The 23,699-nt window shown below is 39.4% G+C and overlaps 2 protein-coding genes across 4 annotated transcripts; both read left to right on the forward strand.

Annotated features, from left to right (window-relative positions):
- piwil1 (piwi-like RNA-mediated gene silencing 1) lies at positions 1-8,821 on the forward strand. 2 transcript variants are annotated; one of them, XM_083555171.1, is made up of 21 exons: positions 1-155; positions 1,629-1,736; positions 1,907-2,018; positions 2,153-2,281; positions 2,523-2,737; positions 3,208-3,329; positions 3,407-3,487; positions 3,606-3,803; positions 3,935-4,043; positions 4,117-4,243; positions 4,323-4,440; positions 4,646-4,760; positions 4,862-5,049; positions 5,396-5,468; positions 6,463-6,663; positions 6,839-6,942; positions 7,188-7,258; positions 7,403-7,556; positions 7,636-7,761; positions 7,832-7,979; positions 8,317-8,821. In XM_083555171.1, the coding sequence occupies exons 2-21, from the start codon at positions 1,668-1,670 to the stop codon at positions 8,431-8,433; spliced, it is 2,577 nt and encodes an 858-aa protein (XP_083411297.1). In that variant the 5' UTR covers positions 1-155; positions 1,629-1,667; the 3' UTR covers positions 8,434-8,821. The 2 variants fall into 2 exon arrangements, with proteins under 2 accessions (XP_083411297.1, XP_083411298.1); XM_083555172.1 differs by lacking the exon at positions 1-155 and adding an exon at positions 527-601.
- Positions 8,822-10,052: 1,231 nt separating this feature from the next.
- On the forward strand, positions 10,053-21,581 carry stx2b (syntaxin 2b). 2 transcript variants are annotated; one of them, XM_083554162.1, is made up of 11 exons: positions 10,055-10,452; positions 12,344-12,424; positions 12,526-12,625; positions 14,308-14,382; positions 14,831-14,904; positions 15,530-15,638; positions 17,420-17,493; positions 18,000-18,137; positions 18,824-18,934; positions 19,708-19,834; positions 19,923-21,581. In XM_083554162.1, exons 1-10 carry the CDS (start codon positions 10,423-10,425, stop codon positions 19,801-19,803), a joined length of 888 nt encoding a protein of 295 aa, XP_083410288.1. In that variant the 5' UTR covers positions 10,055-10,422; the 3' UTR covers positions 19,804-19,834; positions 19,923-21,581. The 2 variants fall into 2 exon arrangements, with proteins under 2 accessions (XP_083410289.1, XP_083410288.1); XM_083554163.1 differs by lacking the exon at positions 19,708-19,834 and having other exon boundaries at positions 10,053-10,452.
- The last annotated feature ends 2,118 nt before the right edge of the window (positions 21,582-23,699 follow it).

A 23,699-nucleotide genomic window follows, 5' to 3' on the forward strand; every position in this document is an offset into this window, starting at 1 on the left:
GCAATTATCGACCTTTTAATATAACTGAATATTAGGGACAAATAATAAAATAAAATAAAAAACAGAAACTATAATAAATACAAATTTCTTTCTCAAATAAGTGTGGCGCGGATGGATACATTTCGCGGATAGACGAGCATTCGAGGACAATCAAGGTAAGGGTGTGCAAGTGGAAAATGTCGAGTAATTAAAGTATTTTATCCTTTAGAACTGGTCAAATTAATAAAAAGCGATTAAACTAATGCTAATTAAGTATCTTGGAATGAATATTAATAAACGAATAAGCAAACGACAGCAAATTATAGTCAAATATTAGTCCTCGCGCCCTAATCCGGATTATTAAAAATCGAATCAACGAAAAAAAAAAAAAAAAAAAAAAAATATATATATATATATATATATATATATATATATATATATATATATATATATATATATGGTTCATTCTGAACAAAAAATATTTTAATGAAGTGCATTAATCGACTAAATAAATGCTAAGCTGTGGTAACTAATACACGCACGTGACAGTCAGTCGTTGAGCACGTGCTTGGTTTTGTTGCACGGTTTTTCCTCATGTTGGACCTGCACGCGCGGGTGGCAGGTTTGTACTCGTTTATATATATATATAAAAAATATAATAATAATAATGTAAAAAGGTGTGATATTAATAATTTAACGCGTTGACGCAATTTAATTGTATTAATTTTTTTCAATTTCTGTTTGTACACTTTTATTAAAAAAAAGATAAATGAGGCTAAATTAATGCTTTCAGCGTAACATATTTATTCACGACGTCCTTTTTTTTGCTTAGATATGTAAAAAATAATAATTCAAAGTCAAATAATAATTTTTAATCACTAAATATTTGTTTTATCCGGCATTGAACCCTCTGTGGTAGACAAACGCGCCGGCGCGTTTTGTGTCATTTTTCCCCCTCATAAAGCAGAAACCACCTTACTGTTTTTTTTTATTATTATTATTATTGTAAATGTAATAGAAATACGTAATTAAAATCTGTAAAGGGTTTACTTTAATTTGCATACGCATATGTAAAATTATACATAAAATTAACGCATTTGTAATATAAAGAAAACAGACAGGGGGCGCTCTCGGCTTTTTCCGTCATCTTTTTTTTCACAGACCGAAATGATCTCAGTAAATGCTCGCCTCAAAGACATAAAAAAAAAATATGTATAAAAAGTTCAAAATGTCTACTAAATAAACCAATTCACATTAAAAAAATATTATCGTATTATTCAATCAGTATGAAAGTTAAGAGGTACAGTTGCTCCTGCATCACCTCGTTTATCGTCCGTGTGGAAACAGCAAAAGTCCCGTGTAATGTCCTGATGGTTCCGTCATTTAAAACGGCATTATTACTGTAAAACTTTTACTAAAATATTTTGTCCTCATGCTCTATTTTAAGTGTGGTTTCACTAATAAACATACATATTCATAAAGCATTAAAATGTATCCATGCTTATGTTGATTAGTGTTTAGAACAGATAAAAACGTGTGATTAAATATTGCGATTTTCATGAGTTAACTCATTATTAATCATGTGATTAATCGCAAATATTTCAAATGAAAACGAAAAAAACACACACACACTTGTTTGTTCAATATAGTTTTGGTGGAATCAAACAAGTGAATTATTTTGAGACATTATGTCTGGACGTGCAAGAGCCAGATCCCGGGGAAGAGCTCGCGGCCAGGAGACTGGAGCTCCAGGCGCGGTAGGATAACGCTCTCTCTCCTTTATTACCGTAAAAACCTTAATCTAATGTTAATTATAAACGTAATATTATGACTGTTTCTGGGTGCACAAGAAATGTATAATAGAAAATATAAATGATTATTGTTTTGTGTGTTTGTTTTTTTCCTGACACATCATGTTCATGTCCAGCAACCACCTGTGCCCAAGGAGGCAGCTGGACATGTGACTCCAGCGTCCACTGAGGGAGAGCTTGTAGGGAGGGGAAGACAGAGAACAGCCCCGGGAGCTGTGTCCTCAGAAGGTATCTTTCCTAACAATATCGTTGTTGTATATAATTGTGAGGTAGTAGTATATATTTATGACTTGTGTGGTTGTTTTTTTTTCACGACTTTTTAAAGATATATCCACGCCTTGTTTGTCGAATTGTATCTCCAGCCGTTCTCCAGATTTCCGCAGGATTCCAGCAAGTGAAACTCGGAGAGAGAGGAGGACGCAGACGGGATTTCCACGATACTGGAGTCAACACACGGCAACTGATGGAACATGTCAAGGAGTCCAAGATGGGTCGGTGCTGAGTTTCACCTTAAATTTGTGGAATTTTTCATTTTATTTTCAAATTTGTACCACATTATGCAATAAATGCTCTTTTATTTGTAGATGTTTTATAATAAGCGTATTTATTAAAATGCCGTTTTGCTTGTAAATGGTAGTGAGAAGTGAATGAGCACTTTATTTTAGACAGTCATTTTGTACAGTAAAGAAGTCCAGACCTTTCCTGCTCAAATTTTTATTATTTTTTTTTTAGGGTTGTCTGGCTCACCCATTGAGCTCAGGGCGAACTATTTACGCCTGCTGTCTCGGCCCGAGTGGGTTCTGTTTCAGTACCACGTGAACTTCAATCCGCCTGTGGAATCTCGTCGCATGCGCTTTGCGCTGCTTAATAATCATGGAGACATCCTGGGCAAAGATAAGACCTTCGATGGAGCCATCCTCTTCCTGCCTCACAGACTTGATAACAATGTAAAGGGTTACACATCAAAAAACAATTAGAATTTTGCCTCAGCAAGTGTGGATCTTCTACAAGGTTCAGAAGGGATTCTGGTTCAAATGTTTTGGGTTTTGGCACTAAATGCTCTTTGATGCGAAAATTCCGGATCTGTCCTTACTGTAAAAATACAAACTAACACAAGGATTGTTTTATCCGCAAGGTTTTTGTTTATAGTTTTACCATTTATTATATTAATGCTGCAGTCTTACATTCATACTTACAAATATATAATACTATGTGGCTGGAGCTTCTGTAGTGTAGACCAGGGGTCCCCAAACACCAGGTTTGTGCCGTGCAAAAAAGAATAAACAAAATGAATCTTTAACATATCTTTTTATTTTACATGTAATTAAATGAATATTTAACTCATATAATAAGGGATGCCCCCCATTCCCCCTCCCCCCAAGTCGTTTGGTCGCTGACCTTAGCATTATTTCTTCAGGAGACAGTGTTGTGGACAGAGAGCCATTCTAAAGAGAAGATCCAAATCACAATCACGCTGACCAATGAGCTGCCCCCATCCTCTCCCGTGTGCATGCAGTTTTACAACATTATCTTCAGGAGGTAAAGAATTGTGTTAAGCAGGAATTTCTTTTCTGATCATTTGTTTACCCTCAGTTGAATTAACTTGTTGTTTTCAGGATTTTGAAGATTCTAAACATGCAGCAAATCGGCCGTCATTACTACTACCCTGAAGACCCTTTGAACATCCCTCAGCACAGGTACTTACTGTGTGTGTGTGTGTGTGTGTGTGTGTGTGTGTGTGTGTGTGTGTGTGTGTGTGTGTTAACATGATGCAAAATGGGTATCTCTGTTTACTGGTTTTATTTATTAATGCAGGTTGACCATTTGGCCCGGCTTTGTGACCAACATTCTGCAGTACGAGGCCAATATCATGCTGTGTCTTGATGTGAGTCACAAGGTTTTGCGCAGCGAGACTGTTCTCGACTTCATGACTAGCCTGAGACAGCAGTGTGGAGCTCAGCACTTCGTTGACATCTGCACTAAGGAGCTGGTTGGAGTCGTCGTTCTCACCAAGTAATGGCGCAAAGACACTCCTTGCGTAAAGAAATTAAATAAATTTAAAAAAAAGTCCCCCTCCCTGTTTTAACTGTTAATGTACTTTGTTGGATTTTTATTTATATTCTAATTTGTACATGGTTTTAAAGGTATAACAACAAGACCTACAAGATCGATGACATCGCTTGGGACCACACCCCTAAAAACACCTTTAAGAGAGGAGACACTGATATAAGTTTCAAAGACTACTATGTTCAGGTAGGCAGATAAAAAAAAAAAAAATCTCACTTCAACGTTTATTATTTCTGTTCTAATTTCTTTGGATTTGCAGCAATACAGTCTGAAGATCACTGACGAGAATCAGGTTCTGCTGGTCAGTCATGTTAGAAGGAGGGGCCCTTCAGGAGCTCCTCCACCAGGACCTGCCTTACTTGTCCCAGAGTTCTGCTACCTTACAGGTCCGTCTGAGGACTGAGAAACACACACAATGTTTACTTTTTTTCGTATTGTACTTATTATATATTAAAATTTGCTCAGGCTTGACGGCTAAGATGCGCAGCGACTTTAACATCATGAGAGATCTTTCAACTCACACCAGACTGACCCCAGAACAGAGGGAGAGCCGCCTCAACAGATTCATCAACAACATGACCAAGTAATAGACGAAAGATTTCGTGTTATTAGTCGCAACATTTTATGAGGAAAGGGATGTTATATAAGCGAAACTACTCACTTTTTCCATATTTTTTTTTTTCTATTCCAAAATCGATTTAAATTCATTAATTTTCTTTCAACTCTACAAACAATATCCCATAATGACCGTGTTTGCTGAGGATTTTTTCCAATCGAATCTCTTCCAGGAATCCCAGTGCTCAGGCTGCACTCAGCACATGGGGTCTAAACTTTGAGAGCAAGTTGCTTTCTATGACCGGAAGAGTTCTTCCTGCCGAACGGATCCTACAGGGGCAGAGAGCAGTAAGAAGAACCACACAACACACAGGGAACAGATCTACATGCCCATGTCACGCTTTTGCTCAGTCAGGTTTATTTTTGTGTTTGTGTGTCTACGCGTACAGTACGAGTACAACCCCTGGGTCGCGGATTGGTCAAAAGAAATGCGCGGTCTTCCTCTGATTAGCAGCATTGCTCTCGAGAACTGGCTGATGTTCTTTACACGTCGCAACGCTGACGTCGCGCACTCCCTGCTGCAGACCCTTAACAAAGTGTCGGGACCCATGGGCATCCGCATCCAGAGGGCGGGAATGTGAGCCAACACACTTAAGGATAAAATTCCTTTAATTTCCTTGATTGATTATTATTATTTTATTTTTTTTGGAGCATTGGGAGCGCTTTTAAAATGAGCTAGCAATAGCAAGATGTATTAGTTCTTCAAAAATGGGTGTCAACAGTTAGTGTAGAACTTACTCATATTTAGCCTGTTGGTCAGAGAGCAGCTTTCACATGTGATCATCCAAATTTGCTGCAGATTGTTAGTTCCTTTTTTTTTCTTTCATTATTATTATTATTATTTAAACTGCAGTGTTGTTGACCAAGGATTGTCGTCTTTGTTGCACTGTTTTTGTTTTTTTTTCTTTTCTTTCTGCGAACAGGATTGAGTACGAAGATCGACCAGAGGCTCTGCTGCGAGCTCTGCAGCAGAATGTAGGGCAACAGATTCAGATGGTGGGTCTACACTGGGTACATTTCGGTGCAGTACTGTAATTCCTTTGATCTTAAAGTATAAAACAATTCTGAAAATGACACTTGTTAAGACCTTCAAATGGCCCTCACTTTTTTTTTTTAGGCTTAATTAATATTTTCAAAGTAACACATTTATGGCATCCTTTCTTTTCTCAGATATAAAAAAAAAACTCCACCAAAAATAACTTTTAATCACTAAACATTTGTTTTACTGACGCACCAAGTCTCAAATCTGTACCAAAATCCGCCGTGATGCACAAATCCGGCAAATAAAACCGTCCGTTTGGAAACGCAACGAAAGTTCCGTTTGGTGTACGTCATTTTTATTTCACTATAATTACTTTAAAACATTTATAGGAATATTTTGTCTTCATGCTTTAGGTTGAGTTTGATTTCACTAATATTAAAAATACATTTGCATAGAGCATTAATATTTGTCCATGTTGATTAGAGTATTAATTTTAGGTCAAATAAAATTAAAATGTGCGATTAAATCAAAGATTTAAGTGATTGACAGCCCTAATATATTATATATATAAATAAATACAATATTTAATGGTAAGCTTAAGCTGATATATTGTATACATTTTAATATCATGGTTCAAATATTCTGAAATTGTTCTTTTGTTTTTTATTGTTACTGCAGTCAAATATTTATTTTAAAATTGTATTAATATGCATTCAGTTTTATTTCTGAATGTGAATTACTAATGTAACTAACATTATATTCTTTCAGTTAATAATAAATGGGGGGGGATTACGTGGTAGTGCGTTTATGACCTTCATTTATGACCATAGAAAAATATTTAAAAAGTAAACCTGCAAACTCTGAACAAGGCCCTGGACAAAATTCTGACCCAGATGAAGGCCCTAGTATGTTTTTTTTTTCTTATGTTAAAAATGTGCCATACCTCAAAACATTTTAAACAACACTGCCTTAGTGTAGTGCTTTTTACATCTTGTGTTTGTATGTTAGGTGGTTGTGATCTTGCCCACCAACCGTAAGGATAAATATGATTGCGTGAAGAAGTACCTGTGTGTGGATTGTCCCACTCCAAGTCAGTGTGTGTTGGCACGCACCCTCAGCAGACCTCAGGCCCTTATGACTATAGCCACAAAGATCGCACTGCAGATGAACTGCAAGATGGGAGGAGAGCTGTGGAGCATCGAGATCCCGGTACTGTTCTGCTTTTCAAGCTCTGGTTCCCTATCTAATGTTTGAAGATATTCATGACTGAAAACACTACCAGTCTTAGAATTGATACAGTGACGTTTCCTAACCCTGATGATGATCTTTAAAAATATTAATTTAGTGACTTTTTCTGCCTCATTTTTTTAATCATTATTATTAGTTGAAGCACCTGATGATTGTAGGTATCGACTGCTACCATGACACTTCTGCGGGCAGGAGATCCATCGGTGCACTGGTGGCCAGTCTCAACCATGGCATGTCCAGGTAATTAAAGAATGACTGCATGTGGGCACTGTAAACAATGCTGAGAAGGTTGTTTTTGTGGTTCAACTTCAGGAGAGAACAAGGGGAACTTAGAGAGGAAATATCTAGAGTGTAACAGGAATTTTGCTGATGTTACCCAGCATTTAAAAATGCTGTTACAAGGAATAAAAAGCGTGTATTACATCACACCAACCTTCAACATCAGACTCAAAAAGGGTTAGACAAATTCATGTCCTTCTTCTCAGGTGGTTTTCAAAGTGTGTCCTGCAGAGTCGTGGACAAGAGATCATCGATGGTCTTAAAGTGGCTTTGCAGGGTACGTGATGTACTCTGTAGTGTGCATGCCCATAGAGTTTACAGTCATAAGTCATTTCTATTAATAATCACGTTGAGATTTTTTTCTGTCTGCCTAAAGGGGATTGCAGTTGTAGTACATTTCTAAATGATGTTTATTTTTCAGCTGCACTAAAGGCCTACCTGAGATACAACAAAACTTTGCCCTCTCGCATCATCGTGTACCGAGACGGCGTGGGCGATGGCATGCTGCAGAGCGTAGTCAGTTACGAAGTGCCTCAGATCATGCAGTCCATCCAAGCCATGGGCAGCGGTTATGCGTGAGACTCTGCACGTCACTAATCACAGACACAATCGCACGTGGGAATTTCTCTCAGCCGATACTGTTTCTATGAACAGGCCCAAACTGACTGTGGTGGTGGTGAAGAAACGCATTGCTTCAAGGTTCTTCGCTCTCCTCGACGCCAAACTGGGCAACCCTCCTCCCGGGACGGTCATCGATACCGAAGTCACTCGACCCGAGTGGTGCGTTTAGACACGGTTAATTGTGCTTTTTCTAAAAGTCTGCACAAGTTTTTAACCGCTTTACTTGCAGGTACGACTTCTTCATTGTGAGTCAGGCAGTACGCCTGGGAACCGTCTCCCCCACCCATTACAATGTGGTGTATGACAGCAGTGGCCTCAAACCAGACCACATGCAGAGACTCACCTACAAACTCTGCCATATGTATTACAACTGGCAGGTAAAAAAACACACACGGGTGTTTACATAGTTAGTGCATGATCAGTTACAGTAATTGGCACAGATTTTATTAGATCAGGTTATTTACTCAGCATGGCTGGTAAGTCAAGACCAAGCTGTCGTGGTTTTTTTTTTTTTTTATTGTAAATGCAGGGTTAAAGATTGACCATAACTACTCCTCAGTTTTATTTGGTTGCTTATCTTCACACACAATGAGCTTTCCATTAAGGTAAACATCAGGCTGAATTTGGAACATTAATGGAACTGTGGAAATGTCTATAGATCTGATTTTATTCTCTATTTAACATCTGTGGTTGTTTTTATTTTTCCCAACAAAGGGGATCGTGCGAGTTCCTGCGCCGTGTCAGTACGCCCATAAACTGGCCTTCCTAGTCGGGCAGAGCATCCACAAGGAGCCCAACATCAACCTGGATAACTTGCTCTACTATCTGTAAAATAACACGAGTCAACGCCTGCCACTTACTCAGCAACTTGTTTCTAGTTTACGTTTTGAGATGTTTCATTGATTAAGCATGACCTTTTTTTTTTTTTTTTTTGGAAAGTTATAAATTGAGAAATTTGTTGTTAAATGCAAATGCAGTAATTGGTCATGCTTTTAATTTTGAAGTTCAGGTTTAGTTATTTGGCCCATTAGTTTTGTGCTGTGGTGAAAAGTTCAATTTTGGCAGGGATGGTGAACAGTTTAAAAAAAAAAAAAAAAAAAAAAAAGTTGTTTTGCATTCCATTAAAAAAATCTGGGATTAAATGTCAGATTATTTGAATAAATCTCATGTTAGTTTCTTTTGATATTTTGGTTCGAATAAAAGCAGAACTTGTGCTCCACATGGTGCTTTTGTTTTTGTGAATATTAAATGCTGTTTGCTTTATACACCATATTCGATGAGTGAATATTTACCATCTCAACATCTTATGTTATGTAGATTGAAAAATTTTATTCTGCAGGTATTAATGATTTTCTGGCCATTTTTCACTCAACATATGTTCTTGAGGTTCCAAGTGATCCTTTCTAGACCTGATTGATTCCACCTGATGACTTGCTTTAAAGATGGAGTTCTTGTCCATTGACCAACTTAAATCACCTCAGGATGGTTCCACATAAACAGTCCAAAGATCCATGAGGTTACTTTGAAGGGTTAAACTCAAGAACCATGAAGATGAATTTCGACTGTAATATAAAGTTTGTTGCAATGGTGGCGATCTTGATCCAATGAACGGTTAATAACCTAAAGAATGATGAAACTATATTTAAATGGACATTCAGTGTCCCTCAGCTGAGTATGGGTTCACTTTTGAGTCTTTGCAATCAGTTTCTCTAAAGTGATCTTGGGACAAAATCCATTAAGTGGTATACACAAGCTTAGGCTGCCCAGTAGATGGCGCTGTTTCACTACATTAACGTGTTATAGCTGAAGCTGCACCCTTTTTCACAACAGTGAAGTACTTTGTGGTTTTTTGGCACTTTAGGAGTGTGCTAATTAGATCATTTACATGCTTCAGATTTTTAAAACTTAGAAATTGGTTGAAATGTTAAAACACAGCACACTTGTACCACCAGTATCATTGTCAGTGCTATGCTATAGTTATATTTACCTGTAACCGTGTTCACATTAAAAGAGAAGGATGGAATTATTGATTGCTGGATTCCTAAATTAATCAGCTAAATGAATTACTAACATCAGAGTGTAAAGTGTAAATAAGTTTATTATTAGTGATAAAAACTAATACAAACATTAAATCTGAAAGCAAAATATTATACTGGGGTCGATTGCTCAATCTGGAAACAAGGGACCGTTTTTATTTTTATTGATGCGTATATTTCACATAACGAAAGTTGATTGGATTAAAAAAAAAAAAAGCTTTATCAAATGTCATTATTTGATTCGATATAAATTGATGAATTATTGATTTGATTGCACTGTGGGTTCATCTTTATTAGTGTGATAACACGTGCAACAGACCCAAAAACAATGTTGTTTATTTGTTTATTTATTTAGATTAATTGATTAATTAATGAGAAGACTGATGGACACCCCTGCGCGCCCCCCCTTCTCACACCGCGCCCCCTCCCTCTCGCCCTACGAGGGGGCGCGCGCGCACCTTTCGGCTTTCTTTCGTGTGAACGCGCTCGCGTGAACGCGCTCGGCAGGAAGCATCACCGACGCCGTTCCGTCATCCCCGTTACTCTCACAAGCCATTTTCTACTTGTGCGTTTCCTCAAAAAGTCTTCCAGCGTTCACTTCTGATTATTTATTTATGTATTAATTTTATATAAATTTTTTTTCTTGTTTGTTTGGTTATTTTCCTTCCCCGCCTGTTGATGTGTCTCTCGGATCTGGGATGGACTTCGGAGTGTGTTCGGACCGGCACTTCTCATTAACAAGGAGATAACTTCTTATTCACACGAAACTTAACTTAACTCAATAATGAGGGACCGTCTGGCTGAGCTGAAATCTGTAAGTAAATGATACTTTTTTTTTTAAATCAATACAATTCAACAGGTTTTATAGCCCGGTTCAGCCTGTCGTCAGGGCTGGCCGTGTCCTAAACGTCGGTAGTTTAGATAAGTAGTGCACAGCATAGTGTAGAGAGACGCGCGTCGTGAGGCTTCAGCGAAGTGATTTGGGATGTGGCCCTGGGTGTGTTTCTAGGAGCGCAGCTTTTGCGCAGATCAGCGCGGCGCATGGTTTACGCAGGGAGAAGTGATTCCTGCAAACACCATATCAGGGATTGGAAGTGCTGGGGTCTGGGGACCTTGTTTGTGGTTTTCTCCTTTGGTGTCTTTTCTATTTTATCATTCTGTGGGACTAAAATAACTGTATGACTTGAATTAGGGATAAAATACTTTTCTCGAGTCATTAAAGACTGACTGGCCTACTGGTTGACCTCTGACCTTGTGACTGACTGATGTTACTTACCACATTCTCAGTGACTGTCAGTCAGACTGACTGTGATGTTCTGACCAACTGACTGATTTTCTGACCCACTTACATTATGCTGTTTTGGCAGACCAACTGACTTTCTTGCTCCGACTAACCGACTGACTGACTTACAGATGCTCCAAATGACCGTCTGATCCTCTGACTATACTGTGTCTCTGACTGACTGATGTTCTGACTGATGTTCTCAGTGACTGACAGACTGACTCTCTGATGTTCTGTCTTACTTACGTTCTGACATTCCGACAGATAAAATGACTGTCTGATCTCCTATACCATATCTCTGTCTGATGTTCTTGGTGTCTGACTGACTGTCAGACTGACTCTATGATGTTCTGACTGATTTCTGGGCCAAATACATGCTGATGTTTAGGCTTACCGACTGATTTTGTTACTCTGACTAACTGACTGACAGTCTGATGCTCCAAATGACCGTATGATCTGATTATATTATATCTCTGTCTGACTGATGTTTTAAGTGATTGATTGACTGAAGTTTTGACTGACTCTTTGATTTGCCGACTGACTGACTTTTCTGACTGACTGACTGTCAAACTGCCTCTCTAATGTTCTGACTGAACTTTTGATTATATCTCTGACTGACTGACTGACTGACTGACTGACATTCCAACTGGCTTTCTGATCATTTGACTACTGTATCTGAATGACATTCTGACAGACATTCCCAGTGATTGACTGACTTACTGTCATACAGTCAGCAAATCAAACCATCTGCTCAACTGGCATTTTGACTCACCAACATACTTTTCTTACTCCAACTGACTGACGTCTGATCTTTTGACTACCTGAATTACTGACTGTATGACTGACTTCCTGAAGTTTTGAGTAAATGTTTGATTTGCTGACTGACTGACGTTTCTGACAAACGTGTTACTCAAATGACTGACTGTCTGAACTTTTGACTATATTATATTTCTGTCTGACTGACATACTGGCAGACTGTCTTAATGACTCAATGACTAACTGTTTGATTTGCTGACTGACTGACATTCCTAATTGATTTTCTGACCGACCTTCTGAGTAACAGACTGACTAAAACCAAGACATAAGAAATAAAATGTGACTGGAAAATTTGCAGTATTTTAGTTGACTCTTAGACAAAATATTAATCTTCATAAAGTCCTTATTTGCAACTACATACATTTTAAATTCCATTGAAGAACTTATAATAATTACACATTTTGACTAAAAGTAAACAGAGTCATTCTGCTGGATTACTCGCTCTTATAGATGCCATATAATCATAGGGGCAGCATGCATCCTGCCCCATTTGTCTTCATTTAGAGTTATATTTGTACCTAGTGGTTAAAAATGGAAATTCTCATAGGAAAGAAAATGTTTCTTAGATCATTTTTTTCCCATAATATTCCATGTTTCCTGGATTTAGGGGCAGCACAGCGAAGAGGAGGATGGCAGCGTCACAGTTCCTGTGGATCGAGGAGGCTTTATGGAGGGCTTTTTCAGAAAGGTTCACGGCTAACACACTTCTCCATTTACATTAAATGAGGCAGAATGTGTACATGTATGTGGGATTGTGAAGAAACCTGTTGTAACTGTGTGCGTTTTAAGGTGGAGGAGGTCAGGAGCATCATGGAAAAGATTTCCTCAGAGGTGAACGAGGTGAAGAAGAAGCACAGCATGATCCTCTCCGCTCCCAACCCTGATGAACGTGTGTACACACTCGATCGTACACCACACACACACACCAAACTCCATCCGAACATACGTGTTTCTGGTCCCGTCGGATTTTTAAAGATCAGTCGCTGGAAAGCATTAGGACTGGAGCAAAGATTTAATGATGCTACTCGATGAAGGATTATTTCATGCCACTGATAAGAACACGACCTCTGAAAATAATCCATTACATCCAGAACATCTGCGCTTTGTGTCATGCTGGTTTATGCACAATACTCATTTTGCGTCATAGATCTAGCTGAAGTCATTGTTTCAAATAGACACACACACACACATACACACACACACACACACACACACACACACACACTTGTGCAGCTCAGGCTAAATATAACCCTGTCCTACACAGTGTTCTGAGCGCAGCAAAAGAAGGAAATCTCTTTCTCTCTCTCTCTCACACACACACACACACACACACACACACACACACACACACACACACACACACACACACACACATATTCTGCATCCTTTAGGAAACATAAGAAGGAAACCCCACCTTTCCCACCTTCAAAACCACACATTGATCTGCTTTAATATTCTTTATTTGGACACATCCTCAGTCCACAGCACCTGTTTCTTTTTTTCTACATCACTCACACACACTTTAATCTCTCTTTTGCGCTCTCTTTCTCTCGCAAATAATGTGCAGAACCTCAGCTCACCCAGAGTGCTAGTCCTTCAGGTATTAAGAACAATACAGTAAATCTGATGGTGTGGTTTTTTTAGCTTCAGTATCGAAGTCTGGTAACGTGGACGTCATCCTTTGGTTTGCTGTGGAAGTCTTTCTAACCATCTTCCAGTGGAGGCTTACATTAACACTCAGGCTTACTGGGGCTTAAAAAAAAAACAACCCAGGCCCCTCTATTCGCTATGCCTCAGAGCAGAACGAGCGTGCACAGGCATGTAAGCCATATCTTTATGGAGCTGGCTGCCTGTCATGCTGGAACAGGTTTCAGTTTCCTAGTTCAAGTAAAGGGGAAATATTTCCTGCCTCTGCATCCAAAGACATTCTATACAATTGTGTGTCTTCAACTTTGTGGAAACAGTTTGGGGAAGAGCCACATGAATCAGTATTTTCACAACATTTGAACAATATTTGTTTGATTAGTGTATGTTCTTGATCGGTTAAAATAGCTTTTTACATGTTCTTTTACAGCACAGTATAATTCTTCGCATACCACAGCGTCAGAGAGCAGGGTCCGCCATGATACAGCGCCCCCCGGAGCACTGGAGTATTAAGGGCCTTGCTCAAGGGCCCCATGAGTGGCAGCTTGGCGATACTGCGGCTTGAACCGCTGACTTAGTGCTTGTAACACAGCGCAGTTATCCAATGAGCTGCCACTTCCAACTCTAGAGTTCACTGATAATGGGAGGTTTTTGGTCAATAGATTCTAAAGAGTTTTCAATGTAAGTGGAGAAGCTGAAAAGTTTTCAGACACGGCAAGCGTGTGGTTTCTCGAAATAATGGGAAGCGTCTTAAATTTTTTTTTTTAGCTTTGTAATTTCCAGAGAGTGGGGAAAAAGAGAAGTGAAGCTGCGTGAAAACAGAAACTAGCTTGGTTCATGGATGTTTTACACCATTTTGGCTCTGTATACAGACACATAGGTGTTTGCACTACTTGAAATGTGTTCTCCCCTGGTTTCTTTATTTAGGGACCAAAGAGGAGCTTGAGCAGCTGATGGTGGAAATCAAGAAAAATGCCAATGTGGTACGGACCAAACTCAAATGTAAGTAAGTGTGTGTGGGAGAGAGAGAGAGAGAGAGAGAGAGAGAGAGAGAGAGAGAGAGAGAGAGAGAGAGAAAGTGAAAGGTTGTGCTGTAATGCAATGGTTTACAGAATATCCCCTCTTTGTAGTTCACATTAGAGACTTTCACTTCGCTAATGATCATCAGGTTGCGGAAGTACATTAGGCAATTTCCCAGGCTTTTATACAAAATATAAATATTAATTGTTTTATACACATAGCAGTGATCTCCACGAGGTGACATTGTTTGGATCAACAGAAATCAGATTTTAGGAAATGATGCTTAACAGAGTATTCGAAACATCAATAATGGCAAAAATCATACGCTTTGATCGGCACATGTAACAATACGTTTCTGCGCAAGTAGATTCCATGCCAGCACGAGTTTAGTGTTGTTGTTTTTTTTTATTTCTCCCGTCTGCATCCTCAGCTATGCAGCAGAGCTTGCCTCCTGAAGACCAAGCCAGCCGCCCCTCGGTGGACGAGCGCATCCAGAGAACACAGGTGGACACTCTCACGTCTTCTCAGATGTGTATATGAAATTAACAAAACTACAAAATTCTGTGGGGGAAAAAAAAAAAAGTTTGTGGACCCCTATTATATATATATATATGAGCTAAATCTGATATTGGAGTATGTTAAAGGAGATTTGTGCTCATTTGGGCCACAAGGGTAATCTTATAGTCAGGTACTGATGTAGGTGAGGTGAGGAGGCCAGGGGTGGCTTTTGCTTTCATCCCAAAGATGTTCAAAAGGTTTGAGGTCAGAGCTCTATAGCAGGAGATCTTCCACTCCAACTCACGTAAAGCATATCTTCATGGAGATGGATTTGTTCACAGGGGTATTGTCATGCTGGAACAGGTTTGGGTCTTCTAGTGACATCGAGTTTGCACTATTTGACATGAGAGTTAAAAGTGGTGAAACCAATTATGATGCTTTTCTGGAAATTATGCAGTGTGTTAAATATAAAAAAAATAGAGATTTCTACTTCGTGAAAAGATACAGGTAGGTGAATTTGCCATGTTAAATTGTCATATTCTAGTATGATCTGCTCTGTGTTGTGTTTTAGACTCTCACTTTCTTTCTCTCTTTTTTTTCTGTTGTTTTCTCTTTGTCTCTCTGTCTGTAGTACACCGTCTTGTCTCGGAAGTTTGTGGAAGTCATGACTGAGTACAATGACACGCAGGTCTCCTTCAGAGAGCGCAGCAAGTGCAGGATCCAGAGACAACTGGAGATCAGTGAGATCTTGCAAAGCAACACTCGCACACACACACACACACACACAAACACGCACATTAATGACCTCTAGCTTAGCGGATGGAGTCCATTAAAAGATGAAATCAGCACATAAAAAATCGGACCACAGCCGCCGAGTGGCACGAAAGGAAATTGTTGTGTCTGCCATCAAAAACAAATTCGATTCCCATCAGTCCAGGATAACGAAAGAGCAAAATTAGCTGGGTGGGAGGGTTTATAATCATCTCTCGCCTGTCAATTATGGCAACACTAGCCACGTTTGAGGAAGAGAAAAAGGGTGGATGGCATTTATACTTAGGGAAATAACGGCATTAGCATTCATCAGAGTATAGAATATTATATGAGGCGGTATCGAAACGTTTCTAGACTAGTTTTGTAACCCGCCAACAGGTGGCAGCACGAGACTGCACGCACGGTCACAGGGAGCATCGCTGTGCAACTGGTGCTTATCTGAGTTTCTCGCCGGAAACGTGATCTCACTTCCTCTGGTCAGCTTTTGTTTTGATTTGGTTTGTACTGTTCTGTTTTCCTCGGTCGCTTTTTATCCCATTTTTGTATTCTATTTGTCATATTTTTGGTGTGATCTGTAACTAATTTTTTAATTGTGATTTCCAACAATACAAATACAGAGTACAAAAAGTAGAACCTGACACAAAATAGAAAGATGTGTCTACACGGGGACTGCTCATGAGTTTGTGTGTGTGTCTGTCAGTCCGTCCCAGCAGGAGCTGCTTAATTAGGTCCTCGTTCGGCATGCGACACATGAGACTAGCCTCTGTGTCACCAGAGACCATGTTGTAGACGTTTCCTCGGTAATGCAAGACTGGAGAATCAGATAGGCCTTACCACAGCGGGTTGAGAGAGAGATAAAGGAGGAGGGAGTTCAGGGGTGGTGGTAAAGGTGTGTCGTGTTATTAATAACGAACCCATATATAGAGAGTATAGATCCTATAAAGTAACAAGAAAGATATTTATTATGAACTGTACAATGGTGTGTTATTGTCTTGTTTCTGCTGTGGCTATAACATTGTACCAGATATTATATTATTAGTTAGATAGCTGGAACGTTTGCGTCGCTATCGCCCCGTTGCTTAGCACCCATACGATATATTTATATCAATTCACAGGATAAGTAGGAAGTAGTGGCTCAATGGTTAAGGCTCTGGGTTACTGATCAGAAGGTCAGGGGTTTATCCATAATAAATTTTTTTTATTATAATTTGTAATCTATTCCACTCATAATAAGATTAATCATTCAGACTAATTGCCCTGAAAATGCTTTATATCACAGGGTCATGTATATGTTGAGCAGATAAACAGGAGCTGTGAGCATCCCGGTCCCTCGTGTCCCCGGCGTCTCTCCCTCGTTTCACTTCCATCCCCGGGAGTGTAACAGAAAGCCTTCCCAGTGGGAGCAGCATGGAGATTTAGCAAATATACTGTGTTTATCGCTTAGATAAGTGTGTCCCCCTAGTGTCCATGTCCATGCACGTGGTCAAATACATACAGATTTCTCTTATTCTATTGTTCTGCCTCTTGTTTTTTTTGCTTCTCGCAGCTGAATAAACACTAGTCCTGCAGGGTCGTGTTTCTCTTTTACAAACAAACACACACACACACACACACACACACACACACACACACACACACACACACACAATAGTATTATGTACAATTACATTTTACTGCGCAAACACACACACACACACGCGTGAGATCAGAGATGAAATGTGTGTGTATAAGTATATTGTGTGTGTTGCAGCTGGAAAGAAGACCACCAGTGAGGAACTGGAGGATATGCTGGAGACTGGGAACCCCGCTATTTTTACCTCGGATGTGAGTTTGAGGAGTTGGAGTTTTGTATAAATCTATTTAAATGATGTGACTTGTGTACACACTTACACTTGCACATACAGCTACCCCGGTTCAGTAAATTCAGTAGATCAATTCCGTAAAGCTAAATATATTATAAATGGTATTGCGGCACTTTCTGGTGAAACGTATTTTCCCTACAGTGCAACGACGAGCTGCATTTTATGCCTAATTAACTTCAAGCGAGAGAGAAATGAGTCGGGTCATGAAATGACCGTTTGTAGCTGCTATAACATAAATGATAACAGGAATTTAAATGTAACTATAAACTGATAAAAAGTACAATGGGGCAAATCGCTGTGGTGTAAGAGAACTAATTCATTTCAGATCATGCTGATATCCAGGAAATAATAATCATTTTTAACATGGACATGTTGTTCGGCTCATCGTCCTTTATTCGTTGTAGCACATCCACAGACATCAGCTTCCTGATTTGCCTCCTGTCTTTTTCTCTCTCTCTCTCCGATTAGATCATCATGGACTCGCAGATCACCAGACAGGCGCTGAACGAGATCGAGTCGCGGCATAGAGACATCATACGGCTCGAGTCCAGCATCAAAGAGCTCCACGAGATGTTCGTGGACATGGCTATGCTCGTAGAGACGCAGGTCGAGCGTCTGCTTTTAATCAGAGAAGATGCATATGAATGTATAATGTATTTGTGTTTATTCCTCCAGTCGTTACGTGGGACATTCGAAAGACTCGTAATGGCATGAGGTTATAATTTTTTTGGGCTCCGCCCTCAAAAACTCGTGGCGGTTTAATCCGAGTTAGCATGGTAACTAGCGTTTCCATTAGCAGTGTCGGATATTTAGCTGCTTCAAAACAGAGTTCTCTCCTCGATGATTTCTGAGTATGTGAAAGGGTGTTAGGGGCGTGTCTATAAAATGACTGACAGGAGGCCAATCCAGATAAAAGCAAGCATTACGGATCATGAGGCGGGTTTTCATCTTAGAATAATCCTTTTTTTTCTACATATCTTTCCACAGTATATTTTATTTTTTCAGAAATGAAAAGTATTGTCTATTGCACCTTGAATATTCGATTTTATTGTCCATAGCACCGATGTTTCTATGCCAGTGTCGTGCAACATGTATCAGCTTTTAGCGTGTACAATTTTAATATTTCATTTGATAATATCATTCTTATATTTTCTCATTTTTTTTTTGTGACACAAGGCGTAATTTAGGAAATGTGTGTCACGGGTGGCTGAAAGTTTGTAGTTGGATTTTCATTCCCTGTAAATATTTAAAATCTAATATTTCTGTGTTCACACACAAACATATGCTTGCAGGGTGAGATGATCGACAACATAGAGAAAAACGTAAGGAACGCAGTGGACTATGTAGGCAAAGCTAATGAGGAAGTGAAGAAAGCTGTGAGGTACCAGAAGAGCGCCCGCCGGGTACGGAAACACACACACACACACACACACACACTCGTATATGCATCCCACTTTCCGTACACGGAGCTTTCAGCTAATCTTTATTCACAAAGGGTTTAAACATGTCTGAACTTACCTGCATTATCGGTTTAACCTGCACTTAAATTACTTTGACACACACACACACACACACACACACACACACTTGGTATAATAGCCATAAAATGGACAAATCTAAAGTCTCATTTCAGACAATCCCAGATAAGTACTGAGTCACTGGGGTGTTGATGAGGTCTAACTACGCATATGGAAGGAGAAGTACACAGATCAGGCATAACATTATGACCACCTGCCGATTATTGTGTTGGTCCAGGAGCTCGTCTGTTGGTTCGGACCTCAGGGACCAGCCTTCGCTCCCCACATGCATCAGTGAGCCTCGGCCGCCCACAACCCTGTCGCCGAAACACTTTTGATAGATTCTGCAGACTAGGAACATCCCACAAGAGCTGCAGTTTTGGAGACGCTCTGACCCAGACGTCTAGACGTCTGAATTTGTCAAACTCGCTCAAATCCTTACGCTCGCCCATTTTTCCTGCTTCTCAATCAACATTGAGGACAAAATGTTGTATAATGTAATATTTCACACTAACAGGTGCCATGATGAAGAGATCAGTGGTATTTACTTCACCTCTCAGTGGTCATAAAGTTGTGCCTGATTGCTATTTATATATGGCATGTCCATGCATTCGCATGCTTTCGGTCAGTGAGAATGTTTTGTTCTGTTCTTCGGACAGAAATATATCATCCTGGCCGTGATAGTGCTGGTGGTAGCCGGTGTTCTCGTGCTAATCATCGGTCTTTCCGTGGGCCTGTCAACTAAACCTGCTTAAGCCTCATCTACTAACACCCTGACTGATCAGAGTATGTATTTCAGCATGCAAGCTCACAATTATCCCTGGTTAATAGCAGGTTTGTTTACAACCATTTCTTGTTCTCTTTTCTTCATCAGAAAATTGTCTACGTTGCCATTTGCGGATCGGCGTGCCTTCTTCTTCTGCTCATCGTTCTAGTCGGAGTGTATGCTAGCTAGCCGCCGAGACCCCGACCAAAGCCGACCCAAAACGAAGCTCAAAGCTTTGTATTTAGCCGTGGTTTTTTTTTCCCCTCTTTAATACCTCGATATTTTAGTTTTTACGGTTCACGTGTATAAAGTATCAAAGGTTGAAGATGAATTTTTCCACGTTCCTCCAAGGTATATTTAATACTTTTCCATGTGATTTATTATAATTTTTTTTTCCCCCATAGACAATAATGCCCCGTCTTTTTCCCTTCTCTCTCCTATAAAGCGATGATCTATACGTTTTTCACGAACTCCGGATTCACAACAGGGCTTTGATTATGTCAGAGTCAGTTGATTATCTGACACGCGTATGATGGCTGAAGTTTGCTACGAGCTACTAAAACGTATAGCTACCAGTTCCATATGAGCCCTTTATATTTACTTTTTTGATAGTCAGGTGTGTAAGTAAGGTGTCGGTCCCACACCGACCATGAGAACGGCTTCAGGACTACCTACGTCTCTGGAATTTGAGATGGGTCTTGGATATAAGTTCTTCCAGAAGATCTACTCCTCAGCCTGCTGATCATGGTGGAGAGCATGTGGTCAGTGGGTCAAGATGTAGATCGTGAATGTCAGAGTGAAGGAAATGCATCCTGATCAATCCATTCAGTGAAGGGTGTATGCACACTCTGTGGATGTGGGCGGAGTCTAGAAAATAGACCACACCCGCTAGGACAGAAACAAGTCATTACATGGGATTAGTTAATTAATGCAGGAAGAACCACAGAATTGATTTGCTTTTTTCTAATTGGAGAGGAGGAGCCAAAACACGGCAGACAATAAATAAATGCCCCCTTAAAATAAAGCATGTTTTTTTCACAATATTGCTGCATTTGAACTGATTTCCTTAGTATCTTGCACAGCAGACTTCTTTTCCTGTTTCTCTGGAAACTTCCAGCTATAAGCTATTCCTATTTCCTAACTACACTCACTAATTAGCTAAAAAAATTGTAACGACAGGAATTTCAGACTTGTCTTTGGTGATTTAACGTGGCCTTGTTTCTAACTTGGTGTGATGTTTATATGATAATAGATTTTTTATATAATAGACATTTTTTTTTTTTATCATCGCTGATTGTCCTGATATTTCTGCCTATCCAAGTTACGCGCTTGAGTAGTGTTCTTGCTCCACATCGCTACGATGCGTAACGCCTTCGTGGGGTCTGACCGAAAGACTGCAATCCCAAGTGCACTTAATATTGTACACCAAACACATATCAAGTGCACTTAATTTCCAGCCAAATGTTACAAAAATAATCTCATGTCAGGGCTCTTAATGCTGACAAAGTGATAAAATGATCTTGTCAGGTGCAAGAGATTTTCACTTATTATCTGGTTTACACCTCAAATCAGAATAAACATGAATAAAGAAAAAGATGGCAATGTTTTGCTGGTATGTGAGGTCGCTGGATGCTGCAGGCCGACAGCTGACCTTTGAACTTTTTTTTTTTTTTTCTCTAAGAATCTGTTGCATGTACCGAATGTTCATATAGCCGTAAATGTTAAAGTGAAAATTATATAATTAAATAAAATTGTTCAGTATGTGCATTCGTTTGTTGTGTCAAAAAATGCTTCACCAAATAGTTATATTTAGATTTACATAAAAAAAGAAACAAAAAAGACAGACAGACAGACAGACAGACAGACAGACAGACAGACAGACAGACAGACAAACAAAGACAAACTCACAGAGTCTCTCTCTGTCTGTCCGTCTGTCTTTTTCGTGACTAATGAAATAGAGGCAGGTGCAGGAACACATGAGGAACTCTGTCTCTCTGTCACACTCACACATACACATGTGCATACATGGCAGGATAAACACACACACACACACACACACACACACACACACACATCCACACAGCTCACCTGAGCCATAAAGCTGATGGAAGAACCGATGAGGCATAAACAGGAGGACAATAAAATCAGGACATAGCTCTTCTACAGCGTGAGTAAATGATATTCTTATACCTTTACTATTATAAATACACATAAATAAGCTCACTTCTGTAATTACATGTGTATAAAGTGTGTACAGGGAGTGATGGGTGTCAGTGATGAGTGTATTGAGAGTTGACTAAAATATGTTTTCTGTAAACAAATGCAAGATTCGATCAAAATAATCTTGACAATGGACCAACAATACTGGATGCTTGGATTTTCTCAGGCCATTTACATGAATGTGATGAACAGCTGTGAGAACCTCATGAGAATCGTGGTGTTTTCTGGACCCATTCCCAGAAACACTGCATGCAAGGCAGTCAAGTCAATCCTAGCTTGGGGCCATGTTGATTCTCTAATATAACTACAACTAATGGCAATTTTTTAGGAGGTGAAAGAAAACCTGTGTAGATCTGTGTGTGTGTGTGTGTGTGTGTGTGTGTGTGTGTGTGTGTGTGTGTGTGTGTGTGTGTGTGTGTGTGTGTGTGTGGACATACTGCCATCTTGTGGTTTGTAATAAAAATTATCAGCAAAGAACAACAAGCTCTGTCCTATTATCCTTTCCTTTTGCTAGAACTCCACCTGCCTCCATCCTCAGGAGTTGATTCATTACTTCACATCTCTTAGAAGGACAAAGTGAACATAGCTGAGAAGAATTTACTCAGAAGGCACCATTACAATCTGATGCAGAACTCGAACAGTGTTGTACAACTGCTCTATAGAGTACAAACACATAAATATCTTGGAAGACCATCATTATGGATGTTCACAAGACAAGACAAGACCAAAAATGAAGGACCTGGTGATCCTTGCAGATGGCTTTGACCTTGGGTCAGACCTTGAATCCCTGACATTGATCTATGATCTTCATGGGAAAAACACTTATTAGGGGATTATTATCCTTAATTAGTGTCCTCCATGTGCATCCATCGCCATTAGAAGAAGTGTAAAAGAATCCCCTTTGCCAATTTAAAAGTCGGTCCATTAATATTTTTACTCAGATGGTCCTCAGCATCAAGAAAATAAAAAAGGCATTTACTTGACCATCTGATTGAAGACATTGGTTCCAGTCTGGACCAGGATGGTATGAGTTGGAAAAATGTTAGGAAGATTTTCCACATTCTACTGTAGGTTGCTATCATCATCTAGCCATCTATTGACTTTAACTAATCTTAGCTATATGACTGGCTAATCTGAATGAAAGAAGAATGTGTGGGTTTTCCCAAACTGCATTGTTGTGCCTATTTAATGAGATAAAACGATGGATTTTCCTACATATTTATTGACAGTAAATTATTTGAAGTTTAGCATTTTTAGAATTTTACCTCTATCTCGAACCATATTGGTTTGCTAGCATGCTAACTACTTGTTCTAACTATAACGGAACAAACTTCTGAGGTATTGTTCTTAGCAGAAAAGCTACTCTGTTTACAAACTTGTAAATGATGTAATAAAACCACGTTTGTACAAAAATGCAATATTTTATTTAATTTATTCAGGAATTAAACGTTCAATGTGACACTAACGTATTTTTATCCCTCCGGCCTCCACGGCTAACAGAATCATCTAACAAACATCGCTAGACCTTGGTCTTTTAAACCGCATAGAGTCTGCCTCTGGGTAAATGTTAAGGGGAAGTCAATGTGGCTATGGTGGTTTCTAGCATTATTGGAAAGCAGCTTTAATCTGGTAACACACTCACAACAGAAATGCTGAGGATTAATA

This window comes from Silurus aristotelis (genome assembly GCF_946808225.1).
Source record: "Silurus aristotelis genome assembly, chromosome: 11".
Lineage (NCBI taxonomy): Eukaryota > Metazoa > Chordata > Actinopteri > Siluriformes > Siluridae > Silurus > Silurus aristotelis.

Coding starts and splice junctions, on each gene's coding strand:
- stx2b (XM_083554162.1), top strand. CDS start 10,423: ATGAGGGACCGTCTGGCTGAGCTGAAATCT. Junction 14,383..14,830: donor GGTACGGACCAAACTCAAAT/GTAAGTAAGTGT, acceptor CTGCATCCTCAG/CTATGCAGCAGAGCTTGCCT. Junction 14,905..15,529: donor AGCGCATCCAGAGAACACAG/GTGGACACTCTC, acceptor CTCTGTCTGTAG/TACACCGTCTTGTCTCGGAA.
- piwil1 (XM_083555171.1), top strand. CDS start 1,668: ATGTCTGGACGTGCAAGAGCCAGATCCCGGGGAAGAGCTCGCGGCCAG. Junction 2,282..2,522: donor TGTCAAGGAGTCCAAGATGG/GTCGGTGCTGAG, acceptor TTTTTTTTTTAG/GGTTGTCTGGCTCACCCATT. Junction 6,664..6,838: donor TGTGGAGCATCGAGATCCCG/GTACTGTTCTGC, acceptor CATTATTATTAG/TTGAAGCACCTGATGATTGT.